General features: G+C 40.3%; 1 protein-coding gene across 5 annotated transcripts in view; it reads left to right on the top strand.

Annotated features, from left to right (window-relative positions):
• FNDC3B (fibronectin type III domain containing 3B) overlaps positions 1–12039 on the top strand; it is a 539535-nt gene that overhangs the window by 442370 nt on the left and 85126 nt on the right. For all 5 annotated transcript variants that reach the window (XM_078665981.1, XM_078665983.1, XM_078665982.1 and 2 more), the window contains 2 exons: positions 4328–4466; positions 7534–7605. In XM_078665981.1, coding sequence (XP_078522107.1) covers positions 4328–4466; positions 7534–7605 — 211 coding nt within the window. The remainder of the gene's footprint in view (positions 1–4327; positions 4467–7533; positions 7606–12039) is intronic.

Here is a 12039-nt window from a genome sequence, read left to right on the forward strand (position 1 = left end):
GCGGCGACCACTCTCACTTCCTTGGCGGAGGCAGTAGGGATTACCTTAGCCAGACTGCGCTAACACTCTACTTCTGTCCCGTTAAAATTAGGTGTGTGCAAAACTTGCTTAGGCATAATTATGCAAAATTATGCATAATTGCGTGAAATTCAATTCCGTCCCTTTGCAATCCATTTTAGCTCAAAATGAATCCTCATGACAGTTTTTCAAGCGTGGACGTGTTTCACACTCAACATTAGAACAAAAAAAAAGCGCGAACAATAGCCGCTTACATTCTCTATTTCCGGTGCGCCCACTGTAAATTTTTACTACACATAATGTGTAATTACGCAAATGGCGTAAGCGCATGATTTTAGGTATTTCAATTAACAAGCGTAATGCAAACTTTCTTAAATTAACCATATTTCGGCAGCATAATTTACATTTCACCCAGGCCCTGTTGCATAACATTTCCTAGCATTGTGCTAAATCCCATTCTTGGCCAAAACTTAATGAAGGGCACCACAGAGTGATGGCAAGAACCGCGTGTTACTGGTTACATCTGTGGTCCGTTTTATCTCTGATTTAAAATATTTACAATGTTTCTCGGAACTGATATTTTTCCCTGAATTCTAACATTTGAAAATGTTAAAGCTCATATAGAAATGTAAGTTTCAGCAGGCCCACCCTTCTGAACTACTGGCCTGGATACCATCTGTGGTGAAAAGTACGCTGTACAAATCAACATAACCTATCATGTACAAAAAATTCTAATAAATACGCAGTATTCACAATAATTCAGCCAGTGATTTCTTCTGAGTAACTGATTTGGCTAGAGTTTTTTAGGGCCAGATGTACGACCGTAGAAATAGCACCTTGCAAATTGCGAGTTTTTTTTACTCACAATTTTTTTATTATTTCTTTTTTTTTAGGACCTCATTTCACCATTGGAGTCTGCAAGTGAACATTTTAAAACCCAATTCATCCTAGGCGCCCAGGCCTGATGTTCTTGCATTCACCTGGAGCCAACTCGCAATTTGCGACATGCTATTTTCAATGTACAACAGTGTATTTCACACTGTTAACAATTGCCAATGGGGTTACAAATTGAGAGGCTCATGAATATTACTGAGCCTTTCACAATTTTCGACCCCATTGGAAATTGCAGGCCCTCACAGGTATGGTGGCCTGCTGGGCTCAGAAGACCATCATGTCTGGGACTGCTTTTAAATAAAGCAGTTTTTTCTAATGCAGCCCGTTTTCCTTAAAGGAAAACAGGATGCATTTTTCCCCAAAAAATTGATACGTTTTCGTTTCACTTTTTAAGGGCAGGCAATGGTCCGGGACTACTGCATGCCCATAGAAAAAAATGTCCCCTTCATTTGCGAACATTCCCTTTTGTGAGTGCACTACCACCCTGTTGAAGAGGGTGGTAATTTGTGTGCGGACGCAAAACATGCTTACAAGGGGTTGCGTTCGCTATTAGGAAGGGCACGCCCCTTCCTAATAGTGAGTCGCAAAAAATTGCGACACGCAAAATAGGGTTTGTATATTCCCCATGCTGTTTTTACATGCGAAAACGAGTTCGCAAACCCGTTTGCGCATGCAAAAATGGTCCTACATCTATCTGGCCCTGAGTATTTAGTGAACGGTCTCTTGTAAAAGAACATTTCAGTGCGTGATATGTAAATTTCAACCTTCTCCAGCAGGTGGCACTACAATATAATGGAAGATATCTTGCTTTCTTCGAGGGAAAAAACATAAACCACTGCGACAATGCCGAAACGTTATTGGCTGATTGTCAGTATTAAAGCCTCCTGTTTATTATTATTTTGCCTTTTTTAATGTTTACCAAGAATTTTCTCCGTGTTGCCACCAACTAATTGGCAAGACTATTGACGACCTATTCGACATACTATTTTAAAAACGCCAATGTTAGTGATCTAGTTTGTGTCTGGTATGGCTTGCTGGATTGTTGACGGGTGTTGACGCCTGTCAAGGGTGTACTTTGTTGTGTGTGGTGCCTGTTGGATGAAGAACTTAAATGGATTTGCTTAATAAATATTGAGTGGCCTTCTTACATGTTGGCCAGCATGTTGTGTGTTTTTTTCAAAAAGTGAGTGCACTTGTGTCTCGAGTGGACGAGAGAAGCACTCTGGCACTATACTTTCCTCTTGTAATTTAATGTTGTTTAAGAAGGAAAAATATGTTATCTGTGTATCTCAGGAGTGAAGTGTGAGAATGTGATGTTGCTACGCCTAGTGTAGTCTGTTAGGTGTGCAGCTTTAAGGCGCTTCACTTGTTGACGTCTGTTGTTCTTGCTTCCGGTGTGTCCTGTTGTACTCTCAACATTGGAGTCTGTGGTATAAAGTCTGTGTTCTCGAGAGTTCAGTTTTGTTTAGCTTGTGACAAGTGGTTTTGTGGAGCAGTTAATTGTGTATGTCCTTTGACATTGTGTTGGTGTGTTTAGTGTATTTTGTCCTTCTTTGTTCACTTGCTGCTGGGGGGACCATCTGTGTGCCACTAAGTGCTTTGGTGGTACAGTGTAGTGGTTGGTGCATTCCATGAGCCCTGTTGGGTGTGCTTCCTGTTGTGATTTAGTCATGGGTTCAGTGCAGTGTTGTTAATGATAAGTTGTTTTGTTTATGTAATCAAAATGTTGCAGTGGAAGCACATTCACAACCATATATGTATGTCATATGTCATATGTCAAATGCTTTTATATAGCGCACTTATCACCAAAAGAGGTCTCAAGGCGCTTTGCAGAAGAAAGGCATTGACCTGCCTAGGTGGAGACATATGATGTTAGCAGCGTGTTTCTTGTGTCAACATATATGTTCGTGGTTTCTCAGTATTGCCTTTTAAGTTTGGTGCATTTGCGACATATATCGCTGCTGAAAAGTAGATGTTAAGGAGGTTGTTTATTTTTTACTTACTGATGGATAATGTCACAGTTCTGCCAGTATATACCTTGGCGTAGTGTTCACTGTGCAGGGTTCTGAGTTAGTGCAATTAGTCGGTTCTTCGCTTCGCTGAAGAACTTTTTCGTAAGAAAGAGGGAGTTAGAAAAAGGTTTGTATGCTGGTCCCAGGTACATTACACCGCTGACCTGAGAGGGGTTTTCCCTTTCAAGTCTTATATCTTGGGAATATCCTGCTGTGGTTTGTAGCAGCTTGTGAGTCATGCATTTTGTTGCTTTCCTTGTCAAAGCTGCCGCTGTGAGATTAGAGTAGACTTTTGAAGTCCAAACATGGGCATATTTCAGAACGAGAGGTGCCTGGACAGGGATGGTTGCATTTTGTGTGTGTCTGTTTCTTTGAATTCTATATATTTTGGGTGAAATTTAGAAAAATGGTTGTATGCTATAATTTTGCAAATACTAAGTTACCCGTGTTCACGCGGTGGTGCGGATACAGTTTGGGAGGTCACTGCAGCGCTTTGAGGCTTGAAATTAGAATGCTACTGACCAGCATTGTTCTGTGAATGTGTAGTGCAGTGACCAGATGGAGGTTGCCAATTGCAGACAACAGGTTGGATGGTATTGAAATTGTTTCAGCATTCATGGAATGTTGCATTGATTGCCTTGTGTGTTACAGTGAATTTAAGGTTATTCTGCAGCGAGTGCATTCACAGGCTACTTAGGAGAGATGAGGTCACTGCTGTGAAGTAGGAGTCTGGCTGCTGAGGTTTGTGTCCACTGATCTCTGAGCAGTGAGAAGGCTACTGGCACATGAATGCCCTTTCTCCATATGTCAGGAGTTATTCCTGCAACTAAGGGCTTATACTAGATGTTACAGCCACGATTATGAGGAGCTCCGCGGAGTCTCATTGGCTGTCCTCAGTCATTGTTGCAGTCATATTGTGCTTATGTCTAATTTTTCTGCCTGAATGGTGTGTAATTGTGCTTTTATCTATATTAGAACATTGGAATGTTGGGAGCTCCATTGAAGACATTGGCGTGCTCCGGGCTTCTAATGGCTGGTAAAAGACCGGAACTCCAGCATTCCAATGTTTGTCGTTCACAGCTGTTGCTGCGAACAAAGGCCTCAAGTAGCCCAAGGGGATTTAAATAACCTAATGCTCCCTAAGGCCTTTGTTACTTTCGTTAGAACATTGTGCCTTCTAGTGGCAGAATGTTCTATTAGCCTTATGGCCCATCTGGCCCTTACTGGCCATTAAAGGTCCGCTCCCTTGTTAATGCTGGAGCAGGCCTTTAATGGCCAATATAGCCCACTAGGGCCGTCTATAAGGCTATATTTATACACCTTGACTACTGACAAGACCTGCTCGCATTTCAGGTTCAAAGCCATTTACTAAGTTATTCTAATATTTGCTTCTTTTTTTCCAGCTGTCTGCTTCCAATGTGGAAGGGAAGAGCAATCCTAGTGAAATTTTAGTCTGCACAACGAGCCCGGATAGGCCGGGACCTCCGTCTACACCCACTGTTAATGGGCCAATCACAGCTCATTGTTTCAGTGTGAATTGGGGTAAGCCAGCGAGATTCACTTTAGTGTAACTTAATATCCTGTGATTGTTTTCCACCTCCTGTCGTTATTTCCTCTCATGGTGAGCCTGCCTGGAAAATGTTTAAAGAAAATGTTTGCTCAGAATCTCAATAAATTGATTGTATCGCTAAAGTAGTCTAGTAAAGTTTGGGGCATCTTCTCTGCAAGTAAAATGACTAGGCCTAACACTGGTTAAAAGCATCGTGCCAAAATGATCGTACAAAACTGCCACAACTATTTTTTGCGCCTAAAAATCACTTTGAAAGGTTCTTGAGCAAGAAGTATTTCAAGAAGGAAAAGCGAGATATACATTTTTTTTGTGATGGATGAATTATGAATTTAACTTTCTGATGTCCATCTTGTGACCCTATGCTTAAACACAGAGGCTTAGAATTATGATATGAAACTGCTTTTTCAGGTGAGCACCAAGAGCTCCTCCTGTATTTTTAAGCGTTCGAGGCTTGTGGGTATGCGTTTTGAGCACGCTGAAATACACTGTGTTAAAGTACTGTTGAAAGGAGGAGCAGATGTGCTTGTGATCCAGTGTTTCTGGCCCACAATTTGGTAATTCTGGATCTCGGTACTCTTACTTACCTTCTTTCTTTGTCCTCCGATGGGTCATTTATAAGTCGCACAGAGGGGAAGAGAGTTAGCATTTCAACATCCAATCTAAACATTAATTAACAGTGCAACCATTTTGCTACACAATGAGGAATAACTCCAAATAGCCAAAGATAAGTATGACTGAGAACTACATTCCCGTGTAACAGTAGTATATACATTCGATTGTGTGTATTGTTTGACTTCAGATAAGCTCCTACACGTATAAAGATGGCCAAGTATTAAAATCTGATCTGTAGGAGTTACACAGATAATATAGCACACGTATTGGAAAGTCGGGTTTCTTCATTGGTGAAAGTACATTAGTTTTATACATGAATTGTTCCTAAATTAGTCAAACTTTATTAAAACATTTTGATCAGCATGGGTAAACCTATTCTTGTGAGTGAATTCTCTAATTTCTACAATAAATGCACTCTTCAGTATTAACACATGTACCCTTTTCACATAAATCATTGAATAAAGTAATTCATGTTTGCAAGGTGCACATTCATGTTAACTCACTGTGAGCCTTTTCTCATGTCAATTTATCATATTTCGTGACATGTAAAGAGTGGACAGCTTTTTCGCTCCACCACTTGCTTGTCCCAGTTGTCTGATTTTAGAAGTGGCAGAAGATTTATTTGCATGTTCAATTGATGGTTAACACTGTTGCCCACTTCATTGATTTTTGGGGTGAAGCATAGCTACTTGGCACATATGATGCCCTCATTTGCTGCCTTCTCTCGTGTAGTGAGGACATCACCCATCATCTTTGGCCATGTAAATTGAGAAAGTTACATAGGTTGTTGCCACTTATGTTACATTTCATGCAAATATGTTTTTACTCACCCAACTGTGGATAGGCTGTACGTGTCCTTTGATGGTCTGTGGTTATCTGATCCTCCGTCTACCCTGAACAGGATTGATATCTGGAATTGAACCTGTGACCATGCGGTCAAGAGCATATCCCTGTGGTAGAGGCATTTTTCCTCAAAACCCCCATACCCAGTCTATCATTGTGTGTGTATGTACTACAGACAGCCAATCCTCACTTATGGCATGAATGCTATGCAATTACTTTAAAGTCAGTAGACAAAGGTTTATGTATATCATGAAAACCATTACTGGCATATTATGGAAATAAACAAATGAAGTGACAATTGTATGGAACTGAACTCAACAACTCATTTGAATATGTGTAGGGTACTCTTCCAATATTGGTACAGTGCTTCGTAGTGTACAGCCAACATGCATTTTGCGACGTCCAAGTGGGCAACTACCACTTGGGATGCACTTCGGCTCTGAACATATCAACCCTTTCCTTTACCCTATCTTTTTTCAATATTACAAGTCCACTTGAGTCCTCCGTTAGCAAGTCAGATGAGCAGAACTTCGACCCGAGTTATAGTTCATTCGTAGTATCTCAAAACGTTGTTGTTTATACACAAAATTACATCTGGACATTAATTTATTGTAACACACCTAAAATATTATCACAATCCTCTTCTACATGGTTTGTTGAGAGTGGAGTAATTTTCCAAACTCCACACTAAATTGTGAATCATTTACCTGATGCCAACTGGGCTAGCCCATACTCTGGGCATAGCATACCAGATTCACTTGTGCACTTACACATGTCCTTCTGCAGCATATTGATCACCAAAGTGTGGTGATCAATATCTAATCATGGGCATGATTAGAAAGAGAGTGTTTGGTCAAGGGTACGAAAATCCTACTCCCTGTAAATAAAATCACCTGGCTGGATTGCTCCTAAAGCTGCCTCATTGTACTAAGCTACACTGTATTAAGTAGTCATGGATTAGTAGTTCCAAATGAGTTAAGCATCACATATAAGGAGTGCAATCCTAAATTAAGAATATAAACCATTACTGCTGTACAAAACAGTGCTGTGCTTCCTTCCTCAAATCCTTCTGATCTCTAGGCAGTAAGAATCCTTTCATTCATAAGCTTTAAAACATTAGACATGAGAATGTCATCCATTGACAAATGTTCTTTAGTCAAGCAGAATGTATCCGGATATTGGGAAATGCTTGTTTCTTTTAAAAAGGCTAAATAAGCATTGCCTGGAAAAGAGGCCTGTCTGCATAAGCAATTCATCACGAGCTCATGAGACTTTGTTAAATCATCAATAGGCACTGAAGCAAGCATACATGTCAAGATGCTTTTAATCTAGAGTGCATTAGTGGTTCAGATATTCTGTCACTGGCGCTCTCCCCAATAAATAAACGTATTGCCTGAAATTTGTTTCTGGGAAAGATCTGCAAGTTTCTGCCATTTCCACTTCCATTTTGTGGCACTTGTTTTCCACATGATACGTACAACAACGATGCCCACAAAGTGCATGTTCAGTTTTTGTTTTGACGTACAAAACTCTAGGTTGAAGTTCAGTTCTGTTCTTAAGTGTTTTGTCCCATTTGTCTTTAAGATCCTCCTGAGGATAACGGGGGCTCAGAAATCCTGAAATACCTACTAGAGATTGCAGAAGGAAACTCTGATGGTAAGTAATTTGCTTCAACATTGTTATTTTGTTTTATACCAGCACGTCCCCATTTCTCTCAGAGATAATTGTATGCAACATCTTACATCTCCTCAACGTCTTCCACTAAATAGCATATTTCAAGTATGTTAACTCTCATTTTTATATCTGTATTGGGGTCAGTTTTAGTGCTCTATCTCTTCACTAATATTCTCAAAAATGTCCTATGTAGAATTTTCACATTTTTTCTTTGTTTATATATTTTTAGCCATTGAAACAGCCACTTGAAGACCTCTTGGCCTTTATCTTTTGTTGGATTATTTAATCAGTACTCTAATCATAATCTAGTAAAGAATCGAGCACGTAGTATTGTAGATTTGGAAGAAAATTGGTTATTCCTACTTAGATTTGTGATTTTCTAAAATATGAGTTAATCTTTTATCCTCCTTTTTATTTTGATCTCTATCACTGATTGATTTGTTTCTCAAACATTCAGTTGTTATCCTTCACTATATATGTTTTCCCTCACTCTACCAAGTTTGTGTCCTTAAACTCATTAGATTTGCTAGTTGCTTTGTAGTTTTTCTTCTTACTCTACATATACATTTTATAGTACAAAGGTACTTCTTATGAAATGAATTTCCAAAAATGTGTTTGTGCTTGTTTTATTCTTCAAGTGCTTTCACCACATTATTTTAATGCCATTCTTTGGTTCTTTGGTTCTTTTGTTTTTTTTATTTATAGTTCCTCTTGGGTTCTCCAATGCTAGTTACCTTCATACTCATTAACTAGCAATGTTCAGCAATAGAAATGCATTTCCGCTTAACCCCTTGGTTGCTGCCATCGGCCAACGGTCGTCGCTTGCACTACCTTGGTAGTGCTGCGAATGTCCTTTGGCCGACGGTGCCCCACCTGTTTTTTGAACGTTCCGCACTGGAGCTGAACGTTCGACGCAGCCAAGGTGTTAATTTCCCTATCTTTGGATATAAAAACATTGAAATGAAAGCATGGTTTTGCAGCGTGAATCCTTTTCTGGATTCACATGATGTGCATTATTCCGCCATCTAGTGATTGGGTCTGGAATTGTCTTTGTTTATTTGTTTTGTTTTGGTCGCTGGCGACCACAATTTGGTGCCAGGTACGTCCCCTGTGTGACGTCAGACGGAATCCTGAAGGTCGACGTACATGGTAGCCATCTTCAAATTCTTTTTTCTGCCGTTGGGTCTGGAAGCAAGACAGGAAGCTTCAAAGACATTTTCGATTTCCCCCCAAAAACTTCAAAAAAGATTATTGAGAAATATTTTTTTGCTTGCAGCGATTTTTCCTTTATTTCCTGCAAAGTAAACACTTACAGTGTTCCTTCTCAAGTTCCTTCTCAAGTTATTTGGTCGGTCTCGTCTTGATTAGTCTTTGCCGCACTGCATTTCGTTTCTCGCTAATTTTTTGTTGTTAACAAATGAATGATCCCATTGATTATATCCTTATATTTAAGTCTCACCTAGAGAGTACATTGCTTTTATGGTGTTTTGCTTAGAGTCCACCCATTGCTTACCATTCGGCTGCTTCATTGTCTATCTTATTAGATTGTTTCTTATTGGTCAGCTGCCATATACTTACTTCCTCTTCGTATGTTTGTCTGTCCCATGGAGCATCGACTCCTTATTCGTGTCCATCCACGTCTCTTTTTTAAGCGCCACTTTTTACTTTGTGTTTAAGCACTCTACCAAAATGAGTCTTTTTCAGCTAGTTCCCTTGGGTAATTCGCCCCCTCCATGTTCCTCCCTCCCTTGTTGCTTGACCACATCCGCCCGTCCTCCCTTTTTGTCTCTGTTATTGTTTGCCACCATCCTCCCTCCATTATTGCCCCAGGCCCTGTTACCCTCTGTTGTTCATCAGCTTGACTCTCATTCACTCCCTATTGTCCATGTGCTTGCTCCAAGTTACTGTTTTCCACCTCCTCTGTCCAATGCCTGCTGTCCCTGTTGGTCCCAAACTCCCCCTCTCTATCTCTGTGTTACCTCCTTCCTCTCACCCTGCAATAAACTTGCAGGTCGTATCATACAACTTTTTTCCCCACACCTTCCATTGTCCATGTCGGCTCCCAAATGTCCCCTCGCTCCGTGTTGCTCCCCCACCCTTCAGCAATAAAAAAAAATTAAAAGTGCAATGACACAGCCAGAGCTGGCCATGTTATAACACTTTTTTCCCCTTCGTTTTCTGCAATGATGCACAGCTGTACAACATGGCTAAAAGACATTATTAAAGCCAATCGTCCTATTGTCGTGAGATCTATTAGCTTTGCCAATGCTTGTTATCTTAGTTTTGATGCCCAATATGCTCTTTCCTCTTATATTTTACTCTCCTGACTCATATTGGTTTTCCACATAATTGTTTGTTCTACTCTCTTATGAAGTCCATCATATATTAGCGGTATCTGCGGAGTGCTTGATGTTATGTTTTTCATATTTACATATCATAAAATCTTCCATTGGTATGTATGGCCTCATAGCATTTTACTGTTAGGGGCTTCTGAGGTTTTCATCCTAGATTAGGGCCTGATTTAGCTTGTCATTATGCGCTGCAGGCGTTATTTTAGCATCTGTATGAGGCAATTCTATCAAATGTGTTTACTTGAATATTTGTTTGTGGCGCGTCTTGGTGACGAGTGTTGGATCCTCATAGCCGACTCTGGCCCAGAAACGGGTTGCGCTGTACCTCCAGGATGGATGACCAGACCCGTATCAACCACTTCCGTTGCATCACCGACCATACATCTACACCAGGCTCATCCTTACTTTGCTTTATTGGTTATGTTAGTGGAGTTCAAGCACACTATTGTATTTCTTTTAATTTATTCTAAAAACAGATCTAAGCAGTGCTGCACCAATGTAACGTTCTGCCTCTTAATGTGTGTGTGGGAAGGTTTATGCAGCAGCTCCACTTAATGTATTGCTCGGGGCTTTTAAATGACAAGTGTTCAGTGAGCAGGAGTCTTGCCTGCCTGATTTTTAAAAAAATTGCTTAATCTTGTTAGAATAGTTTTTTAAATAAATCTATGTAGCTCTTCTGAGCAGGGCATTGAGTTCAGGTCTTTGAGATTCTCTCCTCCCATAATGTTTAAAGTGGAGCCTTGGACTGACAGGTGTGCTGGAGGGCAGAGAACACATGTTTCTTCTCTCTCTTTAAAGAGGTCATTGGTATTAGAAGCTGCATTAAGAAAGGGAGGTGAGATTGGTTACATTATCCCTAGACCGGTTGTAAACATGGCAGTGATTTTCCGGACATACCATATATACAAATACCACAGAGTAGAGCTTGGGCTTGTATTTGCAGTGCTTGGCAGGTAGACAGGACCCCACTGCCAATCATGGTCAGTTTCAACCACAATTTTGTAATTTCACTCACCCTGATTAGGGCACAATGTCCCTCCTCCAAGAGGTTTCTGGAAAGGGGAGGCCTTGCCTACTTAAAGGATGCACTGTGGACACCAGAGGTAGGTAGATACTTTATCTAAAAGACCTGCTAGAACTGAACCTGGAGTTAAAGGTAGCTGTAGGGAATCTTCCTGTGCCTACAAAAAAAACAACAAAAAAAACAATGATTCCTTGTGTAATGTAACTGGTGCTCCTGTAAAGGTCTCCAATACGTTTTGGTCGAGTTTGCGCTATATAAAAATTGCAACAACAAAAAAAAGAAAACGGTGGATGGGCAGTCCTTACAAACAGCAACCATCCGCGATCTGGCACACTTCTTTCGTACAAGTAAAACTATACCAGTAATGGTAATGCTTATGATACATGCACCAGCGGTGACGTAAAATGCCCCTTTGAACAGGCATGATGTTCGTGATGAGTGTAGCAATTGCATGATCAATTTGCGAATACCTACTGGTATGCGCAAATTGCGCATGCAATCTCCCATTCATTCCTGTGGGCCTGTAGGCCCATAGGAATGAATGGGAAGGCATTCCTTAATTGCGACTCGCAATTTGTGAGTCGCAATTAAGGAATGTTTAGGAATCGCTATTTGTATAGCGATTCCTACCTGCATAGGCTTTTGTGATTCCTTAATTGCGATTCCTTAATAATCGCAATTAAGGAATCGCAAAAGCCTACCTTGATGCATGTGCCAATAAATGCAGTAAAAGTATTCACATTATTTCGCCACATTTTGACATTGTAAGGTGAGCTTGTATAGGATGCATTTAAATTCGAACCTAAAAACTTGTGTTTTTAATTGTACTTGCTAACACATACTTACTGATTCTTAGCCCTGTAATTAATATATACTACTATAACCACATGAATGCATTTCATTTTTTAACTCAGGAAGGACGAAAGACCGTAGTCTGTTCTGCCATAATCAAACCAGAAAGCAGCCTACAGAATTACAAAATTGACTGATTAACACACTGAGCTTTCTTTAAAACATGGTTTCATCCATAACCGCAGCTAT

The sequence above is a fragment of the Lissotriton helveticus genome, chromosome 11, assembly GCF_964261635.1.
Source record: "Lissotriton helveticus chromosome 11, aLisHel1.1, whole genome shotgun sequence".
Lineage (NCBI taxonomy): Eukaryota > Metazoa > Chordata > Amphibia > Caudata > Salamandridae > Lissotriton > Lissotriton helveticus.